The sequence below is a fragment of the Capra hircus genome, chromosome 10 (genome assembly GCF_001704415.2).
Source record: "Capra hircus breed San Clemente chromosome 10, ASM170441v1, whole genome shotgun sequence".
Lineage (NCBI taxonomy): Eukaryota > Metazoa > Chordata > Mammalia > Artiodactyla > Bovidae > Capra > Capra hircus.
This window is the reverse complement of record NC_030817.1, coordinates 23,881,118-23,904,779: the sequence shown is the minus strand read 5'-3', so window position 1 is coordinate 23,904,779 and position 23,662 is coordinate 23,881,118. Positions and strand designations below refer to the sequence as shown.

The 23,662-nt window shown below is 38.3% G+C and overlaps 1 protein-coding gene across 1 annotated transcript; it reads left to right on the top strand.

Moving 5' to 3' along the window:
* Positions 146-22,925, top strand: EIF2S1 (eukaryotic translation initiation factor 2 subunit alpha). Its single transcript, XM_005685995.3, has 8 exons — positions 146-633; positions 4,743-4,984; positions 11,404-11,483; positions 12,712-12,863; positions 16,848-16,954; positions 18,576-18,673; positions 19,428-19,571; positions 20,228-22,925. Exons 2-8 carry the CDS (start codon positions 4,744-4,746, stop codon positions 20,351-20,353), a joined length of 948 nt encoding a protein of 315 aa, XP_005686052.1. The 5' UTR covers positions 146-633; position 4,743; the 3' UTR covers positions 20,354-22,925.

Below are 23,662 nucleotides of genomic sequence, written 5' to 3'. Positions count from 1 at the left end.
TACAGCCTTCACTTCCCCTTCCGGTCGGTTCGTGTGAGGGCGGGGGTATGGGGAGGGCGAGGACAAGAAGAAGGCGATGCCCGGATGTTGAGGCCGCGCACCCCGGAATCGCCCCCTCATTTCCGGTTCGCCTTCTAGCCCCTCCCCTTCCACCTCCCAGGCTGCTGCGCTCGGTTCGGCACGCGCCGAGCGAAAGAGCAGGCAAGAGTACACTCCTTCTCTTCCTCCAGTTTTCATCTTTGGTCACAGCGCCACCTCCTGATTGACTGAAGGTTCCAGCGAGGATTTATGCTTTAGGGACAAGGAATTAGTCTTCACTTTTACCTGAGCCTTGACGATTATTTAGAGTAAGCTAAAGATAACGAGGAAACGTACTTTTCAGGTCCTCCTAAGGTCCACATTATTTGTCCTCGGAGGACCTGGACTCTATGGTCAGTGACGAAGGGCGGGGGGGGGGGGTGTCTCTCTCCCGTTGGCGCCTGCGTGCTGCGAGCTGGTTCCGCATGCGCGGTGTGGTCTAGCGAAGCGCACGCTGAGGAAAGTCGGCGGCTGCTGAGGGCTGATCGAGTCTGATCTCTCCGACTGAAGAGCGTGGCGTGGGAGCCTGGTGTGGGACTCACACACATACCTCAGGTGACTAGTCTCTCTGATCGGTTTTTCCAGGAATTCACTTGATTGCGTCTAGGGACGTGGGTGGTCGGTAGAGGGTAGGCCCCGGAGCTAACACCCCCTCCTTTTCCCGTCCCCGCGCGGGAAGTGTCTGGACATGACTGCCGCCACCCGCCGGCTGCGTGTCGGCCTCCCGGCATAGCAGAGGTGTCATGGTACGGACGGAGGAATCTCGCGAAGGCGAGTGGGCCAAGTGATGGGACAACCTCGTCAATATGCTGATAGTGGCGGGTGTCTTGAGGTGGGGCGGCCTGGGGAGAACGCCGTGACACCCCGCCCCAGGACGCTGAGCACTTTACTGTCTCTAGGCCTGCGAATTCCATCCTTTTTTCTTTTCCCTTCTTCCTCCCCGGCAAATACTACCTCTCAATGGTGACCAGACAGGACACTTCAAGGAACCTGTGGATTGGGCCACGATTTTGACAAGAGTTGAGTTAAAAGAAAAAGATCCAAGAATAGTTTGTTAACCTGACCACTTAATATTAAAAATCGAAGCTCTTGTTACCCTGTCGCTGGAGTTCTGCGTTTGTGTAGAATGAGTCAGTCCTTAAGACGAAACTAAAAGATACAACTGAAGAGTTTATTATTCTTCGTATCATTTTGCCGTATTTTCAGCACCGATGAGAATAGACTTGTAGAATTAAGCGCTGTGGTCTTACGGTTAAGCAGAACTGGAAAACATAAGATATGGAAATTTTAGGTCCCTTTTGTTAACTACCCCAGACTTCGTCTATTAATTTTCATTAAACAAGAAACATTGTTTCTTGAGGAAAAGGTGTAGCAAAGAAGTCTTGATTTTTCTGCCGATTGAAGTTGTTACTCAAGGGGAAAAAAAAAATCTTGTAACTCCGTGTCTTTCAGCAGTTTGGAATTACATAGAGCTTTACTGCCTGTTCTTAGTTCATCGGATGCCAAATGAGAGTTTCCGGTTCTCCAAAGATCTCAAGAAGATGCTCAGTTTTGGAGATTGGTGCTTCCTGTTTCAACTACAGTGAAATAATTGAAAAGCTTTGTTTGTTTAGCACTTCTGTACTAAAGGCGAGCATTCAGAGAGCATAACTGATAAGTGTTAGAGCCGGATTAGTATTGCCACAGGAGTTGCCTCTGTCACATCATGCTTTGCTTTGGAAGGGAGTGTGGACTTCCTGTATCCACGATGGCAACTGGAGCACGCAGTGATTTAAGAACTCCTGCCTACCATTTCACCAGGGAAAATTACTGACGGTGCAGGGTATTGGAAATTAGCTTGGAGCTCAGTTGTTGTATTTGAAAAGATTCTTTACTGGAGAATACATAGTGTATTGTAGTATTCTGACATATTGAGGCTTTGGATTAAACTCTGGATTTAGTGTCATATGACCTGGTTTTAGCTCCTGTTGTACTTAGTAAGCATTTGTCTTTGAGGAAATCATTTAGTACTTTATTTTAATAATAAAAATAATTGTTTAATGAATTAAGTTGCCAAATGGAAATATTTCCTTTGCTTTTTAATATCTTACATTTGTATAGCATTACACTTTCCAACTCTTTTCACATGTATATTGTTTCATTTGATGTCCTCCACAAACCTGTGAAGTACATGGCACACATTAGAAGCTACAGTTCATGGGGATACATTAGTACTCCTAAGCCACAGTTAGTAAGTAGGAGAGCAAAGTTGTAGATTATTTTTTTGTACTTATCTACTGTCTTTCACTGTGAACGACATACCATCAGCAGTATTCCTTTATTTACATTATCTTTTGCAAAGAGATTTGCACCTTCTGAAGCAGTGATATTCATATCGCTCTTCAGAATTCTTTTACACTATTGTCTGTGTTCTTTGACAGTCAGATTAGGTCTTGCTTCTCCAAAATTATCGGCTTTACTATTTGAAGAAACTTGGTGAGTAAAAGTGGTTAGCACTTGTTAAATCTCTTAAAATGTTTCTTTCACACCTTTCCATAATGTTCATTTTTATACCCAGTATGAAACATTTTTAGCTCTCAAGTTTTAGTGCTTTACATACAGATATTTGAGAACAATTGTCCAAGAGAAAAAAAAAGCCTTGTTTAAAAATGAACCAACCAGCTCAGCTCTTTCTTGGTGGGTAATTCTGACCATTGTATGTCTACTTCCCTCTATTTGCTAAATCCCTGTTTTGTCAAGCTTCAAAGAGAAATATTTCTCTGCCACTGTTATATGCAGCTTTATTTTTTATTAAATAGGATAAGTTAATAATAGAAATTTTATGTGTGTGAGTCGCTCAGTTGTATCTGACACTTGGCGACCCCATGGACTATAGCCTGCCAGGCTCCTCTGTCCATGGAATTTTCCAGGCAAGGATACTAGAGTGGGTTGCCATTCCCTTCTCCAGGGGATAATCCCGATCCACAGATCGAACCTGGTTTTCCTGTGTTGCAGACAGGTTCTTTACCATCTGAGCCACCAGGGAAGCCCCGATATTAATACTAAAATTTGTTATGTTCTAGCACCGAATGTGTACACTGATAGTGCTTTTTGTTTAAGGTATTTCTAATTGTTGTGTATTTATAATGTTGAGAGAAAATATAGCCTGATGAATAAGACACAAACTATGGATTCAGACGTTACAGGTTCAAATTCACTTGTTAACAGTATATGACAGAACAATATGCTTAACCCATGCTTCATATTTTTCATCTATAAAATGGGGAAGACTGTGAGGAAAGTGGTACTTCAGGAAGATAGGCAGTGGCCAGATTATATAGGACCCTGTAGGTAGCAGAAAAATGTATAAGTCAGTGGGTAAGCCACTAGGAAGATATATGTGGGTGCAGTTAGCAGTTCTCAAAATGCCCTGCAGCAGAACTCTGGTGTTCTATGAGCTGGATGTAGGTGTTTTATCTTTGAGACAGGTAATGGTGGCCCTGTTACCCAATAAGAAAAAAAGGTAAGTTAGTATGTAAATTTTCACAAATTTTTCATAGGACTTGGGATCTTATTGTTGCCTATATTCTGACCTTTAACAATAGTAAATTAGTTAAGGTTATCAGAAAAACATGAAAATTACCAACAAAGATTAATTTGAGAGCTTCCTTTTAAAAATATATTTCTATTCATGGAATGATTTTAGGCTTGTGGGTCATAAAAGGGGCGGTGTTTAAAGTAGGTTGGGTGGATCAAAAGGAATAGTTTAAATATATTTAATGTGTGGAGATTGAGAGAAATTTAAACTTTACTGTAGTGGGGATATCTACTAAAGGATTCTCGGGGTTGAGTATACCTATTCAACAAGAAAGAAGATTATTTGGAAGTAATGGGAAAAGTGGAAGCTAAAAATTATGGTAGTTGTGAATTAAATTCATGTTTAAGAGGAAAAAAATCAGAAGGATATGTTTTAGTTAAATTTAGTATCTTTTGTGAAGTATGTTTTGTGATTAATCTTTAGTTTTTGTTGTGACATGTGATAGTATAATTCTGCCTAAAATAAATGGTAGAGTTGTGTGTCAGTCAACAGCAGAGGATGAGATGGTTGGATGGCATCTGCGACTCAATGGACATGAGTTTGAGCAAACTCCAGGAGATGGTAAAGGACAGGGAAGCTGTGGTAGGCTGCAGTTCATGGGGTTGCAGAGTCGGACATGACTTGGTGACTGAACAACAACAAATGATAGAGTATATCATTTGATGTATGGTTAGGGTTAAGATTTAATTTGTTGGAAAACTCTTCCCTTTATATAGTGGGTGGTAATCCAGTCTTAGCTGACTTGGAGGAAGAGTAGCTTTAGTTTTGCTGATAGTTTTATAACAGTAGTGATGCTTCCTATCATTTGTTATTAAGTATTAAAATAATATTTTACTCTTTATAAATGATTATTTTTTATGATTCCTTTGAAACTAATGGTAGAGAATCATACAAGTGTTAGAAAAATGTGGAGCAAAATAAAAATTCAGGCTTGGTTCCCGAACATTCATCTGTTTTCTAGCACCTTGTAAGAAGTTTAAAGAGATGAGAAGACTAAAAACTTCTTCCAGTGGCAAGATGTGAAAAATTGATATTTTTATGTTGACCTTAACTGAACACTGACTAGATTCTTTTGTTTAAATTGCAGAATGCCGGGTCTAAGTTGTAGATTTTATCAACACAAATTTCCTGAGGTAGAAGATGTAGTGATGGTGAATGTAAGGTCCATTGCTGAAATGGGCGCTTATGTCAGCTTACTGGAATACAACAACATCGAAGGCATGATTCTTCTGAGTGAGTTGTCGAGAAGGCGTATCCGTTCTATAAACAAACTCATCCGAATTGGCAGGAATGAATGTGTGGTTGTTATTAGAGTGGACAAAGAAAAAGGTAAATGAGCAGAATATTTAATTTTTATTTTAATAATTTATATTTACTTATTAAATATAAATGTAATCATAATAAATAGATATTTATGTTAAATAATTTATATCTGAAATTTTTCTGAGTTAAACTTATTTTAAAATATATTTTTTGTGCATTGCCTACTGCAGTAAAAAAACAAAACGCCTCTTTTTGTACTTAAACTCTTACATACAAAATTGTTAGAGAAGGATACCAATTAACCATCTAAACAAAACCTTTTAAGTTAGTAGTGGTTAATTAGTTCATCCAGGACTAGTTTTTGTAAAAGTAAATGAATTTTAGGAATATTTTATGTCTTTTAAAAAGACACATCTAGAACTGAATACTGTCTGTCTCTCTGGTAATCAGAATGTCTACGACCCCCAGATCCTATGGTCCTTTGGGATCTTTCAGGCAGAGGTGAATAGGCATTCATTTATTTACTGTTATTTATTCAGAGTGTGTGTGTGTATGCACGAGTGTGTGCATGTGTACGCTGCTGAGTCGTGACTCTTTGGGTGCCCCTTCTTTGGACCCCGTGTAAATCTTCACCTTTGTGAACACATTGTTTCTAAATACATTGTACGATACCAATGAGTAGGTTTTGTCTTCAGTTAATATAGTAAAGATCACTGGTTTCAGCCGTCTTGCTATAATTTGTCAGTTGTTCGTTTCAGTCACGTAGTTACCATCATTCTTAAAAGACTAGCCAGTCACCCTGACTGAACTTGTCTTTCTGAATCTCCTCAGCCATCTAGTTTATTGATACTTTTGCAAATGAATGATTTTATACATAACTGACTTTTTTTCTGATTATAATCTTAGATAATAAACTTTGGAGACAGCTTGTATTACCTCTTAAGAGGTACTACCGTTAGCACATTGATAATTCTAAATACTTTGATATGACTTACTTGTAGCACTCTCCCTAGCCCCCATTTATTAAACTACTTGAAGGCTGAGATTATTCCTTTTAATATTGTGTTTAATCACTGTCCTAGTAGGACCTCAGCTGGTGTCTTAGCTTATATTGCTTTCCTATTATATGAAATAGATAACACAAAAAGGAATCAAGTATATTTTCAACTACAGTCAGAAAAAGTGAAAGGGTATGCCTGTGTAAGTACACTTCAGTTCAGTCGCTCAGTCGTGTCCAACTCTCTGCGACCCCATGAAACGCAGCACGCCAGGCCTCCCTGTCCATCACCAACTCCCGGAGTTCACTCAGACTCATGTCCATTGAATCAGTGATGCCATTCAGCCATCTCATCCTCTGTCGTCCCCTTCTCCTCCTGCCCCCAATCCCTCCCAGCATCAGAGTCTTTTCCAATGAGTCAGCTCTTCGCATGAGGTGGCCAAAGTACCGGAGTTTCAGCTTTAGCATCACTCCCTCCAAAGAAATCCCAGGGTTGATCTCCTTCAGAATGGACTGGTTGGATCTCCTTGCAGTCCAAGGGACCCTCAAGAGTCTTCTCCAACACCACACTTCAAAAGCATCAATTCTTCAGTGCTCATCTTTTCTTCACAGTCCAACTCTAACATCCATACATGACCGCAGGAAAAACCATAGCCTTGACTAGACGGACCTTTGTTGGCATAGTAATGTCTCTGCTTTTCAACATGCTATCTAGGTTGGTCATAACTTTTCCAAGGAGTAAGCATCTTTTAATTTCATGGCTGCAGTCAACAATCTGCAGTGATTTTGGAGCCCAGAAAAATAAAGTCTGACACTGTTTCCACTGTTTCCCCATCTATTTCCCATGAAGTGATGGGACCAGATGCCATGATCCTCGTTTTCTGAATGTTGAGCTTTAAGCCAACTTTTTCACTCTCCTCTTTCACTTTTATCAAGAGGCTTTTTAGTTTCTCTTCACTTTCTGCCATAAGGGTGGTGTCATCTGCATATCTGAGGTTATTGATATTTCTCCCGGCAATCTTGATTCCAGCTTGTGCTTCTTCCAGTCCAGCGTTTCTCATGATGTACTCTGCAGAGAAGTTAAAAAAGCAGGGTGACAATACACAGCCTTGACGTACTCCTTTTCCTATTTGGAACCAGTCTGTTGGTCCCTGTCCAGTTCTAACTTGCTTCCTGACTTGCATATAGATTTCTCAAGTGGCAGGTCAGGTGGTCTAGATAGATGTAAAAATGTATTTTCATAACAACGTTGTTTGTACAGTGTAAGTTAAAAACATGAAACAACAATCTAAATTGTGGTTAAATAAATCCTGAGACAGCCAGGCAAAGCAGTTTTCTACAGAATGAAATCTGAATATTCTGATACAAAAAGATCTCCAGGATAAGATAAGAAAAAAGCAAAGTGCAGAAGATCCTATAGAGAGGATCCATTTCTGATACTAGAAGTTTAAGTCCTGTTGGATAAACCATTCAACATAACTGCTGTCAGCCCTAAGCAAGTATCTAAATGGATGGTAAATTCTATCCAAAAACAATGGGAGCAACCAAAAGCAGGCTGAAACTGAAGGCAAGTTAACACTTGGAAGACAGGAACTGCTCTGGATAAGTTTTACAGCCTTTTGACTGAGTGCCATGTTATACCAAGCAGGGCAGTGAAGATTCTAAAGGAAAACCCACAGTCTTAATGACTTGAGAGCCAGAGAGAAGAGTTCTGGACAGCCACAACAGTTGGAAAGTAGTGATAGGGATTAGAGAAAGAGACACAGAGAGAGCCCCTAAGTTTATATATAAAAATTCTATTCAAATCTCTAGCTGATTCCTGAAACTACTTGTAGAGGTTAGACTGCAAGCAGCCATTCAGGATAAAAATCTAAACAAATTTTGTTTGCTTTCCATTTGGGGAGACAACTCTGTATAGTTTTGAATTCAAACAAGATAACTGCTAAAACAAATTGAGTATCCTTGAGAGTTCCCTGGCAGTACAGTGGTTAAGACTTTGTACCTTCGCTGCCAGAGGTGGGGGCTCAGTCCGTGATTGGGGAACTCAGACCCCACAAGCCATGCAGAGTGAACAACAACAACAACAAAATCAATGTCCTTAAGAGGAACCTAAAGGAATTCAGAGCCTCTGCCACGTATCTTTTCTAATGTCCAGGATACCATTCAGAATTGCTAAATATTTGAATGAACAGGAAAATATGACCCATTGAAAAAAGATAATCAGTGGAGACTGACCTAGAGATGACCCTGATGTTGCAGTTAGCAGGTAAGCATTTTAAATAATATGTTTTAAGTGCTCAAGGATATCAGAAAAATGTACTTGTAGTGAGTGAGCAGAAATCTTAGTGGAGAAATTAGAAACTCACATAAAGAACTAAATACAATTTCGAGAAATGAAAATTTTTTTAGTATCTAAAAAATTCAGTGTATAGGCTAACATCAGATAAAAGATGACAGAAGGCTTCTTGAAATTTGAAGGTAGTTCATTTAAAAAGAACCAGTCTGAAGAACTGAGAGGAAAAAAAGAGCAACCTATTAATAATCAAAAGCTTTATTCCAGAAGAAGAGAAGAGAAAGAAAAAGCAGAAAATACACTTGAAGAAACCATGACCAGAAGTTTCCCATATTTGCTGGGAGAAAAAATGTTTACAAATTAGAGAAGCTCAGGAAAACTGAAGCAGGATAAATACCAAGACCATATCTAGGAATACTAAACTATTGAAAAACAAAATCTTCAAAATAGGCAAGGAAAATGATGTTATTTACAGGGGAACAGTAATACAAATTACAATGGCATTCTTTTATTGGAAATAATGAAGGTCAGAGCATTGAATGACATCTGTAAAACACTGAAAGAAAATATCAAACCAGAATTCTGTTTCTAAAGAAAATATTCAGCAATAAAAATCAAATGAAGACATTATCAGGTAAATAGAAACTAGGGGAATTTCTTACAAGACAGAACTGCATTATAAGAGATGATAAAGGAAGTTGTTGAGGCTGAAAGATACTAGGTTGATGCAAAAGCATGGTTTCAGACCCTGAATTTTCAGTCATTATAACTAGGGTCAAACACATCTTTATTAATCAAAATAGGAACCATTACAATCAATACATTTTTGCAAAAGAGAAATAAGTTGGTTTGTTCCCGTAGCAAAAAAATCCTACTTCAGGATTTGACAAATTCTTGGAAAGCATTTTCTGCCTCCTCCTGGTTGTCGACTGCAAAAAGTTGTCAAGGTCTCGAAGAACAGGTAGCCAGTTGGCAAAAGGTCAGGTGAATATGACAGATGAGACGAAACTTGGTAGCCCAATTCATTCAACTTTGGAAGCTTTGGTTGTGCAAACGTGCGGTCAGGCATTGTTGCAGAGAAGAATTGGGCCCTTTCTGTCGACCAGTGCCAGCTGCAGGGTTGCAGTTTTCAGTGCATCTCATAGATTTGCTGAGCATACTTCTCAGATGTGATGGTTTCACTGGGATTTATAAAGCTGCAGTGGATCAGACTGGCAGCAGACCACCAGACAGTGACGATGAGTTTTGCTGCAAGTTTGACTTTTAAGAAGTGCTTTGGAGCTTCTCGGTCCAACCACTGAGCTGGTCGTTGCTGGTTGTTGTATAAAATCTACTTTTTGCCACACAACAAAATCCATCTGAGAAATGGTTTGTTGTAGTTGCGTAGAATAAGAGAAGATGACACTTCAAAACGATTATTTTTTTGATTTGTGGTGAGTTCTTGAGGCACCCACTTACTGAGCTTTTTCACCTTTCCAATTTGCTTCAAATGCCAAATAACCATAGAATGGTCGACATTGAGTTCTTCGGCAACTTCTCGTGTAATTTTTAAGAGGATCAACTTCCATGATACTCTCCATTGTTCTCAACTTACGATGGCCAGCCACTATACTCCTCATCTTCAAGGCTCTCGTCTCCTTTGCAAAACTTCTTGAACCACCACTGCACTGTACGTTCATTAGCAGTTTCTGGGCCAAATGCGTTGTTGATGTTGCAGCTTATTTCCTGTGCTTTATGACCCATTTTGAACTCGAATAAGAAAATCACTCAGATTTATTTTTTGTCTAATATCATTTCCATAGACTATTTCCATAGTCTAAAATACATAAATACATATGAAATAAATAGCAAGTAATAATTCATTAGCAAAAAACATAAAGCAATAGTGCACATTAAAATAATGTATAACAGCCACATTTAAGAATGTATTCCAGCAAATTTCTACAGTGCAAAACCACAGTTACTTCTGCACCAACCTAATATGTGGGTAAAAGTGAAAGACCATTTTCTCTTTAATTCTTTTTTTTTTTTTTTTAATTTTTATTGGGGTATAGTTGATTTACAATGTTGTGTTAGTTTCAGGTGTACAGCAAAGTGAATGTTATGCATATACATGTATCCAATCTTTTTTAGATTCTTTTCCCGTGTAAGCCATTATAGAGCTTTGAGTATAGTTATATGTAGCAGTGTGTATATGTCAATCCTGGTCTTCCAGTTTATCTCCCCATCTTATCCCCTGATAGCCATGAGTAATACTCCATTGTGTGTTATGTACCACATCTTTATGCATTCCTCCATTGTTGGACATTTAGGTTGCTTTTATGTCCTGGCTGTTGTAAATAGTGTTCCAGTGAACACTGGAACATTTAATTCTTTAAAATACATTTAACTTCTTGTCTCATTTTGTGCCCATGGGACTTTCATTTATGAAGGTGACTGGTGACATGGAGTAGCCATGTCATTGAAAGAAGATTTTTATGACTAAAGTTTCCCAGGAAATGGGGACCCAGCATGCTGTGCAAAGCCACGTGAGGAAGCACTAGTTTTGATCAGGAGGCAGGAAGAGCAAGGGGAAACCTTAGGCCAGAGCCTGTATTGAGGTTTCCATGAAAAAGGCAAGGCAGGTCGTTGTAAACAGTTTACAGTTGGCTCATCTGAATAGTATGGGCTGTGCCTGGTACATGGGGACTGTCTCTAGTTGTCTGGTATCTGGCTCTACGTCAGTTTAGGGCATGGGGGAGTATTGGCCTGATGTGTGGAACTTTGATGAGATGGTTAGGGACGTGGGCTCTGGGTTGGTTGATTTCCATGTGAAAGGCTCCCATTGAGCCCTTGGCTAGTGCTGGGCAGCAGAGTCTTTTCCCTGGTCAGCCAGGCTACAGATGTCAGAACATCAAGCATACGGAAAACATGATACAGTTGATCCTCTGATGCTTAATAGACATGGTTTTAGCTCTCATTTGGATAATTGAAATTATTAGTTCCCTCTGCCCAGGTAACATTAATGATGACAAAAATTTACTTTAAAACATAATACTTTTACATAATACATGTACTTCTTATGCAGTTTTTTGTTGATACAATTTAAGTAGGAAATAAGTGTAGGTGTGCCAACCCAGCAATACGGTTGTGAAAATTGTCAGAGTGATTTGTTGATACCTGGACAGATAATGTTTTCAAATTTTTCTCATATAGGATACATTGATTTGTCAAAAAGAAGAGTTTCACCAGAGGAAGCAATCAAATGTGAAGATAAATTTACCAAATCCAAAACTGTAAGTTGATGATTTAGTCAAATTAGTCCACTGTTCAATCTGTTTAATAAATAATCTACATGGCGTGTTGCTGGCAGAAACAAAAACCTAGATTTTCTGTATCTGTATTTCCATTTTCAGTTCTGTGTTTCACAGGAAAATAATTTGAAGACTTCATTTTGAAAGAGTGTGACTTCAGTGAGACAACATCAGTTGTCTCATGATGTTACTACCTTAAAGCACTGAAGTCTAATGTTCTCAGATCAGTACCAGACCATTAGTGTTTTTAAGCTCTTTTATGGGGAGAAGGCAATGGCAACGCACTCCAGTACTCTTGCCTGGAAAATCCCATGGATGGAGGAGCCTAGTAGGCTGCAGTCCATGGGGTCGCTGAGGGTCAGACACGACTGAGCGACTTCACTTTTCACTTTCATGCATTGGAGAAGGAAATGGCAACCCACTCCAATGTTCTTGCCTGGAGAGTCCCAGGGACGGCGGAGCCTGGTGGGCTGCCGTCTGGGGTCGCACAGAGTTGGCAGCAGTGAGTAGGAGATGGGTAGGATTGAAGGGTAATTGTTAGAAGATAACAGAGCATAAGAAATACTAAAATCTCCATCCTGGTTCTATGTTCTCATGTTGTTATGTGTGAGTGAGTGTGTGTGTGTGTGTGTCTGTGTGTGTGTCTGTGTGTGTGTGTGTGTGTGTGTGTGTGTGTGTATTGTGTCTGACTCTTTGCAACCGCATGGACTGCAGCCCACCAGGCTCCTCTGTCCATGGAATTTTCCAGGCAAGAATACTGGAGCAGGTTGCCATTTCCACATCCAGAGGATCTTCCCAATCCAGGGATCGAGCCCACATCTCTCGTGGAATAGTAGTCCTAATGTCTTATATTTGATCCATGTAAGAACTCTCTACAATAAAAAGGAGAGATACTGGTATCTCCCTTTTCTAGATGAGGAAACATATTCAGAGAGGTTGGTTTGTCCCAGAATTGACTTGCTCCGGATCTTAGGCTATAAATGCTATACTGTTTGTATTTGTTCACCCACTTGAGTTTATTGTTAGCGAAAAGAAAATAATTATGGGAAAAAAAGTTTTCATATGGTAGTCTTTTGTTAAGGAGTTATTCTAATCAAAGTAACCAAAGGTTTGTTTTTATATGCTGTCTTCTAAAATGTAAAAATATCTTTTTAAAAAAACATGTAGATCTCTTATCTTTGAATTGTTGTGCTCTTCATTTTTTTTCTAGGTTTACAGCATTCTTCGTCACGTTGCTGAGGTCTTAGAATACACCAAGGATGAGCAGCTGGAAAGCCTGTTCCAGAGGACTGCCTGGGTCTTCGATGACAAGTACAAGAGACCCGGATATGGTGCCTATGATGCATTTAAGCACGCAGTCTCGTAAGAACTCCTCCTTAGCTCTGCTTTTCCCTTGGTATTACAGCTGCTGGGCCTAGCACACAGGTTGAGAGCCTAACATTTAGTAACACAACATCCATGTAGTAAGTCCTTGTCAAATTTAGATTAAAATATTTTAGCATAAAAGGCCCATGATATGAGCCAGTCCTCTAAAGCTAAGCCTGTATGATTTGGTGTACCGTAGTTGGGTAGTTCTTTAAACCATCTAACACTATTGCCTTAAATCTTTTCCTCTCCAAGCTTTGTGTTTGTCCTCAGTGACTTCAGGGCCAGCATAGACATTTCATTTAAACTGTAATCTCTTGTTTTTTTTACCTCAGTTGCTTAGACCTTCAGCCGACGCCACGTTAGCCAGTTTTCCATATGACCTCACCCTGTGTCTTACTGTCACCAGGATTTGCTCCTCCAAAATCTTTAATTCACACATTCTGTTCTTTCATCATGGCCTCCTGTCCTTCCAGCTGCCACACTGTCCTACTCTGTCGTCTTAATTCTTACATCAGGCTCTGATTCCAGACCCTTTTATCCTCCCTGTCTTTTCACCTTTTCCTGCCTCCTCTTTCTTATGCAGTATAGACACACCATGGTCCATCATTTCAATAACTTTCTTGCCAATATCACGAGCTTCGCCCTGTTTTTCCTTCTGTTACATCCAGCCTTGGAGCGATGTTCCTGCCTTCTCTGCATTGAGACTGCTGGGTGCTGCTAGGGAAAACCAGTCTTACAGGTTGGTGCCACTGCATATTCATGGTCTCCAACCTCAGCTGGGCCGGAACTGCTGCCCCACACCCTCTTTGCTCCGGATCACTTCTTCCTCCCATTCTTAGACTGGCTGTTTCAGAACTTCTCCACACTTCCCCAGATACCCACTCTATCCCTCTTCCCTTCCTCTCACCTGCTGCGCTCACTGCCTGAAAAAGAAGCCATTGCACAGCATCACCTCCATTTCCTTCCGTTTCCTTCCACCGTCTCATCCAACTTACCTCCTTCCCACCTGTCGTTACCTCCTGTGCTCCTGTCACACTGGATTCGGGTCCTTCTGCTCTCACACTAATCGTACCACCTGTGCCCAGTTATTCCTGAGGAATATCATCTCCCTCTGTTATTCCCTCCCTTCAGTCTTCAGCCTTTTTCTTTATTGGTTTTGCTTTATCAGCATAAAAATATGCTCAGATTTTTCCCATTGATACTAAAAAACCTTTCAACCTGCCCTCTACTTTGCTCCTGTAGGAAGCACTGTGTCCTCTCCTTTTAACAGCCAGACTTAAGTTCTCTGTACTTACTATCTCTGCTTCTGCACCTCCCACTCCTTCTAGATGTCAGTACTTCACAAGCAGCCTCACCACTGCATCGTTACTTGCCAACTCCTGTCCTGCCAAGGGAGATTAGTCTCTTCACCCCTCAGAATGGCCAAGTGGGACTTTGAACTGTTAGAGCCTCCATCATGCCTACTCACCTGAGGCTCCAGATTCCTTCCACCTTATGCCCTCCCCTCATGCGACTTAATTTTTTTATGTCAAATTGTGGGAAAGGGGAGAAGAGTAATAGTTATGACAGCAAACATATGTCATTCTCACAACCACCTGTGGTATAAGAGCTATTACTCCTATCTTATGGATGAGGAAATTGAGGCAGAGATTAAATTGTCCATGTTCACACAGCTACAAATGGTAGAGCCAGGATTCAAACACAAGCATTCTAGGTCCATCCAGAGTTTATGCTATTGAGCATCAAAAGCACTGCTTTATATTTCTGTCCTCCCTGCCTTTAGTCTTGGGCTCCTTAGTCAGTACGTCTCTTACCTCGGTTTGCTGTCATCATTGGCCCTGCTTACAGCTTCTGCCTCCTGTACCTTCTCCATTACTGCTCTGCGTTAACATTCTTAACAAATTAACATTCATCCTAGTGAATTAATCTTCATTTATCACCATTAAAGTTCTTCTCTTGCTTCGTCAGCCATGTTGCAACTGTCCAGATTTAACTCATCATAATTGGATGCCACATGTGCTGCCTTTTTTTTTTTTTTTTTTTTCCTTTTAGTTAAAATTTCTGAGATAGTTGGAAACAATATTTTTTGTCTCCAAAGCCATTTTGGTCACTCATCAATGGTAACCACTGTTCTGAAATTATGTGTGTGTCATTATCATTTATGGTATTGATACATGTAAATGTGTGAATAGGTTATTAAAAGTACATACAGAATCTTTTATGTTTTAAAATGTTTAAACAAAAAAACAATTTATCATTGTGAAGGTTTTCAATACTTTACATGTTTACTTGGGATGCTGTTACTGTAAATTTCAGTAATCTGTTACTGTAAATTTGAGAAATCTATCGATTTCTCCAAATTGATACATGTATGCCTACTTCATATTAATTTCTATATAGTATTTACTTATGAGAACATGCCCTTTTTTTTTTGTTCCTCTATTAAAAAATGTTTAGGTAATCCCCTCTGTTTTTCAAATAGTGCTATGTGAATATCCATGTACACGTCTCTGTGTATACATTTGGAAATTTCTAAGATAGATACTTCGGAATAGAATTGTTGAGTTATGGGACTGATTATATGTACCTTTAAATTTACTTAGTTTTGTTAAAGTTTCTCCAGATTGGTTCTATAGTTTATAGTCCTTTTAGCAATTATGAGTGTTTCTATTTCTCTTCATCAGCATTTGATATATATCTCAGATTTTTCTTTTCTTCTTGCCAAACAGATTGATGTCCAATAGTGTCTTGTTTGGGTTTGCATTTTGCTGGTTGGTGGAAGTTGACCACTTTTCATATATTAATTGACCATTTGTCTTTTGTGAAACATAAGTTCATCTCATTTTCTTTTTTTTCTGTTGGTTTGTCTTCCAGTATCAGTATATCAGAATTTTCTTAAAACAGTCTTGTTAAAATCCTGCCATTCTTTTGGTCATTATTTCTTTTTTCCATTTTTTAATTTGTTCAACAAACATGCCAGTGAACAAGACTCTGGTCCCTGTTTGTGGCACTTACAAGGGTCAGATGAAATGCCGCTTCATTCATAAAGCCCTTCCTGACCCCACTGATACCTTCCTCACCTCACCCCAGAAGTGCAAAAATGCCCTTCTTTTTTTTTTTTTTTTTTTTTAATTTTTTACCACGTTTTTGTTCTTTTTGAGCTCCTTGAAGCAAGGACTGCTGATTACGTGGATATGCTTAATTACAGTGGGATGCGAGACAGAAGCAGGATTCATTTTACTGCACTTCGCGAGTGCTGCAGTTTTACAGATTGAAGTTCTGCGGCAACGCTGCATCAAGCAAATCTGTTGGTGCCAGTTTTCCAACAGCCTTTGCTCACTTCATGTCTCTGTGTCACATTTTGAGAATTCTTGTAATATTTCAAACTTTTTCAATATTTTGTTGTGATCTGTGATCCCTCGATGTTACTATTGCAAGAAGATTACATACATCTTCCTGAAGACTCAGAGGATGGGTACCATTTTTTAGGAATGAAGTATTTTTAACAAAAAACAACAGTATGGCATAGGCGTAACTTTTATATGCACTGAGGAACCAAACGTGTGACTCTATTGCTAAACGTGCTTTATTGTGGTCTAGAACTGAACCCACAATATCTTCAAGGTATGCCTGTATAGGAGACATTGAATTGCTTGCTTTAGTCAGATCTCTAAATTTTTTTCTTTTAATAATGATCATTTGGGTGTTTTCTTTTTGTCATACAGGCCTAAGCACTGCAGTTGCATTATCTCATTTAATTCTGCAGTCCAGTGAGATACACGGTTTTTATTCTTGATTTACACATTTGGAAATTGAGATCTAGAAAGGCCCCCAAGCACAAAGCTATTAAATTGTGAAGCTAAGATTTGAACTCTTAATTCTGACACTAAACACTGTGTTCTTAAACATTATTCTGTTATGTTTGGTGTCCTAATTATCAGTAAAGTAACCTTGACATTTTGTTGTGTTTTCTTTCAGAGACCCATCTATTTTGGATAGCTTAGATTTGAATGAAGATGAACGGGAAGTACTCATTAACAATATTAATAGGCGTTTGACCCCACAGGCTGTCAAAATTCGAGCAGGTAAATGATTTTTTAAATGCTGTTTAAAATATTTTGCATGTACCAGAAAAGCTATTAAATAATGAGCCTAACCAAAGAATACGCTGCTACATCAACATCTACCTTTTTCTAAATGTTTGTTTTTCACAGCGAGAAAAGCTAAAGAAATTAAGTAATTTTTGCTTCTACTGAGTTATCATAAAATGCATATATATTGACACAAGTAAATGAGCTCAGCTCACCTTAAGCTGGCCCTTTTTTTGGGTGGAGTGATTATTTTGTTTTAGTGCATGCTTTAAAATTCTGACAGTACAGTAATATCCTCCCATGCCTCTGGATTAACCACTTTTAATTTGGGATCTGTTCTTTCAGACATTTTTTTCTATACCTATGCTGTATAGGAATGTATGCTGTTTATGTTCAGATATAAGTTTTTATGTTTTCGTAAGAATGGGATCATAGTGTGCACCATTTTCTTCAACTAGCTATTTCTACTTGGTGTACTATGGCTGCCCTTCCCTGTAGAACTTGCGGATCATTCTCATTTTGAATGTTAGGTAATATTGCATAGAATAATAAACCTTGATATCAGCCAGTCTCCTCTTGATGAATGTTCAGGTTGGGCCGGTCTTTTTTTCTGTAGTTGACCCTTAAACAGCGTATAAGAGGATTGCCCACCCTCTGTGCACTCGAAAATTCATATATAACCTCGTCAGTCCTGTGTGTCTGTGGTTCTGCATCCGAGATTCAACTACCATGGTTCATGTAGTATTCTAGTGTTTACTTTTGAAAAAAATCAACATGTAAGGAGACCATGCTGTTCAAGGCTGTATTGTTAAGGGTCAACTAACTATATTACAAAAAACACTGCATTTTAACACCTTTATACACATAGACTTACGCCTTTATACAGGTGTTCTACAAGGCAGATTCTTAAAAGTAGGATTGCTGGGTCAGAGTATGCAGTTATTCTAGACAATTTGTAGGTATATTATTTTGGTTTTATATAATTTTATTTATTTGAGGGGCTTTGCTGGGTCTTTGTTGCTGTGCAGGAGAGTTGCCGTGTACGGACTTCGCGTTGTGGTGGCTTCTCTTGTTGCAGAGCAAAGGCTCTAGGGTGCTTGGGCTTCAGTAGTTGTAGCCGCTGAGCACAGGCTCAGCTGTTGTAGCACATCAGTCTAGTTGCTCCATCTGGATCTGGGATCGAACCCATCTCCTGCACTGGCAGGCAGGTCCTTGACCAGAGTCACCAGGGAAGCCCCCATGGTTATTATTTCATTCAGATTTCATCACACTCCTCCTAACCATTTCACAAATAAGGAAGTGAAGCACAGAGGGGTTGGAATTATGATTTCAACCCAAATATAGCCCAAATTCAAGATGTTTGTTAAATTTCTCTTTTTTATAGTTTCATCATTCAGGAGCTTGATATTGATGAGAAGATATGATATCACTGCATGTTCAGATATTTTTAAATATGAAAGTTAATAGCTGGGGTTGATTTATAATTGAAAGGGTGATGAAAGCTTTCATAAGTATTTGAGTACTAATGTATTTGTCGTATCTCTGGTTTCTTTTTAAACTTTAAAAAAATTTTTTGCATATTTTGGAGTAAGCTTTTGAATTTTTATAATTTTAGATATTGAAGTGGCTTGTTATGGCTATGAAGGCATTGATGCCGTAAAAGAAGCTCTGAGAGCGGGTTTGAATTGTTCTACAGAAACCATGCCCATCAAGGTGAGTAGCCTGTTCTCCCTCCCTACTGAAATATCCACTTAATCCAAATTAAATCCAGATTTTTTTTAATGGTGATATTTCATATCAAGTGTTATTAAAAGTGGTTCTTGATGATACTGCTAGAGAATGTTTAAAATTATGTGTAGGCTTTTGTTGTAGCTACTGCTGCTGTCACTATGGATAGAGATTCCTATTGGTATTTAGTGCCAAAGAACCAGCTGTGCTAAACCTCCTTTACAGTAAGTAGCCACAGTGCCCATTATGCTCATAGAGTCTTGAAAAGGACAATATGTTATCTTATATTCACACACAACTTTAAGGAGGTTTGGGTTGACTCTTTCATTAGCAATAAAATTAACTGGAAGACTGTTAATCAGAATCACTTAGAAGAATTTCTTCCATTGGTTTAGTTTAGAACCAAATAGAGATCTTTTTTGTTTGTTTTAGAGACAGATTATCCATTGTGCCAGTGATGCCTATAGTTAGCTTAACCACCAAAGATCCAGAAGTCATAGTTCTTCATTTTTGGTATGCAGTAGACTGCTTCTACTACTGGGTTACATCATAGTACCAGTTAGCTTCAATTAACTTCTACTACATTAACAAACTACCCCAAGTTGCTGTGCTGCAGAATTGGGAGTAAATTTAGGGATGATTTGTTTTTAAAGCACCAGATGAGCAAAATGATTCTCAAACATCCTAATTATTATGTGGTCTGTAGGTACATTCATAATTGAATTTTTGTCTTCCTTAGATTAATCTAATAGCTCCTCCTCGGTATGTAATGACTACAACCACCCTGGAGAGAACAGAAGGCCTCTCTGTCCTCAATCAAGCTATGGCTGTTATAAAAGAAAAAATTGAGGAAAAGAGGGGCGTCTTCAATGTTCAAATGGAGGTGAGGTCAATACTGGGATTTTTGCCTTGTTACTAAAGTTTTTAAGAAGTTTCAATCATATAACTGGTTTGTCTTCTAAAATATCTGATCAGTGACTTATAAAACATGAGCTATGTTTAAAACTACAAGTCCTCTAAGTATAAAATAGTCATTGACTCTAGTTCCTAAAAGGGTTTTAAAAGTAAATAAGAACTATCATGGGGTGGTTATTCAAGACTGTGGTCACTGGTCTCTCAAATGAAAAAAATAAAGACAATGATAATAACTGAAAAAAGAAAGAAGTGATTGATTATTGTCAGAATTTAGAATGCTTGAAGTGTGATTTCAGAATGAGGAACTACAATAGTGTCCTATGTTTTTCTCATCTCAACAAGAATAAAACCAAATTTTCATATATAATTTTCAAAATAAATTTCTTCTGTGGAAGAAATTTTGAAGCCAGAAGATGGATTTTTACAGGTCATCTTTTTGTGTGTTTGAAAGATATAGCCACTATACAGCCAATATATTTTTTCAGTTTTATTATCTCATGGAATTTATTGGTAGTATTTCGGCGCTCAGAATAAGAGTTAAAATATCAGGCAGTAATAGTATTGAAACTGAATCTGTGTGTGTTTAACTACATTCACATTGAAATTGTGCCTCTGCTTCCACAGCCCAAAGTGGTCACAGATACAGATGAGACCGAACTTGCAAGGCAGCTGGAGAGGCTTGAGAGAGAAAATGCAGAAGTGGATGGAGATGATGATGCAGAAGAAATGGAAGCCAAAGCTGAAGATTAACTTTGTGGGAAACAGAGTCCAGTTTAAGGAACACAAAGCAGCCTTCCTGGCTGTAAACCCTAGACTTAAAAGTTTTCCAGTATTGAAAACTTCAAAGCTGAATATTTTTTAAGTATTTAAATGTTCCAACAGACCAAAATATGAAATGCCCTCCTAAATGTTAGCTGTTTTCACACAGGAGCTCCAACACCTTGAGCATTTTTTAAGGGAGTGGCCTGATTTCACTAGAGACAGATCTTCAAGACGAGACATAAATTGGGCTTATGATTTCCATTTCTGATATCTCCAGATTGGCACCCCTTTGTAGTTTAGTGCCTCCATGAGATTTACTAGAGGCACTCAAAGCAAATAGTTCCAACCTTTCTATATAAAATGTATCAAGCAAACATTAAATAAATTTCTGGGATATTTAACCATAGGTTTCTTCCTTATTATCACCAGTTAAAAGCATTACAATTCCTAAGAATTTCATTTTATTTGAAATGTAATTTAAAGGCAGGTGACCAGAGGATAAGTATAGCAGATCCTTTCAAAAGGAAGGTTTACAGAGACTTTGCCAGTGGTCCAGTGGTCAGGACTCCATGCTTTAACAGCTGAGGGCCTGGGTTTGATCCCTGGTTAGGGAGCTGAGATCCCGTGAGCCGTGTGCTGTGTGCCAGGCACCTTCTCTCCCCACCAACCACCCCCCCCCTTTAATAAAGAGGATTTAGAGAACATTTTAATTAGTGAAAGTTTACTCCTAGGGGAAAAAAGCCTTAAAATGTAACTAAAGAATTACATTAGTTGAGTGCCTTTTACCTATTTGAGACTGATGACAACATGTGGTCAGAAGGAGAGTTTATCACACCGGTCCTTGTTGGTGTACTAAGCTGCTTGTCTTGAGTTTGTAATTCAAGTTGGTAAAGGGGGAGGGGGATTGTTTTTGTGTTTCTCTAACTTTAGTTTTTTGGTTTTTTTTTTTTTTTTTTTTTTTAAGAAAAAAATGCTGCTTTGTAAATTTAGTTATTTTGAGTATCATTGCCCAACTTTTAGTTTTTTTTTCCAGTAAAATATTTGCTAGGTGCCACCTTAGAGTTTCACTTCTCTTCCTAACAGGTTAGGGATCTGTTTGAACACATTAACAATCGTTTTTCAAAATGTTTCCATCACTTTTTCCTTTAAGAACTGATTGTTTTAAAGGTGAATAAATAATATATACAAAGGCAAATAAATTTCATAGATAACACATGGTTTGCAGTTACAGCTACAGTGGCCAAGGTGTAGCAAGTCTTGAGTTGACTTTGGTTTACTTCATAAATTTAATCTCTTAGGATACTTGAGGTACTAGATAAATTAATTTTACTAATTATTCCTAAGAATAGCTATTTAGATACTTAGAAGAGTAAATCTAACCCACCTTACTCAATCCAGGACTGGACTTAACTCGCTGTTAAAAGGACTGGAAAATAGAAGAGTGTTGGTGAGACATTTAAGCTGTTTGTGAAGGTTTGTCCCTTTGTTTAATTTAGCAGCCTCTACTAGCTCTTTAGATCCAGGTCTAAAAATATAACTGTTTTTATGAGGGAGCCATGACTGCTAGCTTGCATGCCATCCTGGGAATATTTAGAGGAGAATCTGGATGTATTCAAATCACATAATTTTCACTTCAGTTTTTTTCTGAGGAGTTAAAAAGCCTGTAAAACTCACAGCATCACAAATGTTATCAAACTATATAACAGGTGCTCCTTAAATGTTTGTTGTAAGCAGAGGAATTGAATTTTCATTTTGTTCACTGGATTTTTTAATACTTCAAAAGCCATAACTGTTGAGAAATACTGGTGGCATCCGTGGTGAGTGGTTTATATCCTATGCAGGCCTTTTGTTTAATTCCACAACAATTTTGCAAATTTATGACCCTTGCCAGAGAAAAAGATCAATACCTCACTGATGATGGAAAGAACTAAACTTTCCCTGCTGACCTAAAAGTATCATTTTCAAATATGAGAAGATCACACCCAGTTCTAAAAACTTGAGTGGATTGACGAAAGATAAGTGATCAGTTTACCCAAATTTTGAATCTCTCTGCATAAAGACTCACTAGAAATTGACAGTTTCATCTACTCCCAGTTCTGTCTTTGAGGTCAAGTGGTTATCAACTCATAACTGAAAATTAGCAATAGTTTGAGTCTCATTTAGGTATTAGTTGAAATTTTTAAATGGCCGGAAAAATACAAACATCCAAATGATTTTTCATGTTTTCTAGTAAAACGAGACAAGCCAGTACTTGAGGATAATGCTTAAACACTTAGTGGAAACCCACAGACGGCCTTACTTGACCTAGTTAACTTCTACAGTAAAAGCAATTTAAATGGTTAGGAATTTTAACCATTCAAGTGCTAGTGCCCTTGGCAAGAACTGTCCCATGATTTGCCTCAAAGTGATAGTCAACTACTTTTCAACTCATGATACTGATACCTACTGTACAGAGTGGGGTGTAATTGTGCCAATTTATAATCAAGAAGCCATCAAACCAAATGCAGCTTAATTCAGATAAAAACCTATATTGAAAGCAAAAAGCAATAAAAAAAAAAAAGACACAGACCTTGGTGAGATGCCAAATGGAAAATGGTGCTTTAAAGGCAGCCTCTTACAATGTAAGGAATAAAGTAAAACCTCATTAGCTTGGAATTCCTGATCTCAATGATCAGGTATTCTAGACAAGATCAAGAGAAGATAGTTCAAACTATTGAAAGGAATGAACTTTTACTTAAGCACTTTGGAGGTGTTCACGCCCCTTAAATGTAAGTTACATATCCATTGAAGGAAGTCTAAGCAGTTGTACTGGCAGATTACTGTATTAAGCTTGAAAGTAATAAAAATGTTTTTAAAGACACTGTATGATACAGACTTTTCACTGCTTCAGATTAACCTAACATGAAGCTTCTTGGTACCTATTTGTCTCCATTAATCTTCATTCTAAAACTAAAATGTCATGCTTTGATTTAATTCTCCCATTGACATCTTTATCTCTTTTAGAAAGCTCCTGCTCTGCATCTTTCTAAACAACTTTTTTCTTTTTTCACAGAAAAGCTGTAATTTTATGTATGTGGCTAATCCAACTGAGTCCATGATTTCTTTTCTGCAATGTGTAATACTTAATGAAGGCTTCTTTTTCAAAACAAAACAATATTTCATTCAAGATTTTGCCCCCATCCCCACTTTAAGATGAGGCTTTAAGCTCACTTGAGATGTTTTTATAATCAGCTTCCCTAATAATTCGTATAGCCTTAAGCATGCAAAACCTTTGAAAACTGAAACTTTGTATAGGCA

Excerpts from the sequence above, each read along its gene's own strand:
- EIF2S1 (XM_005685995.3), top strand. The coding sequence starts at position 4,744 with ATGCCGGGTCTAAGTTGTAGATTTTATCAACACAAATTTCCTGAGGTA. Across the intron at positions 11,484-12,711 it reads AATTTACCAAATCCAAAACT|GTTTACAGCATTCTTCGTCA; the intron begins GTAAGTTGATGA and ends TTTTTTTTCTAG. Across the intron at positions 19,572-20,227 it reads TCTTCAATGTTCAAATGGAG|CCCAAAGTGGTCACAGATAC; the intron begins GTGAGGTCAATA and ends CTGCTTCCACAG.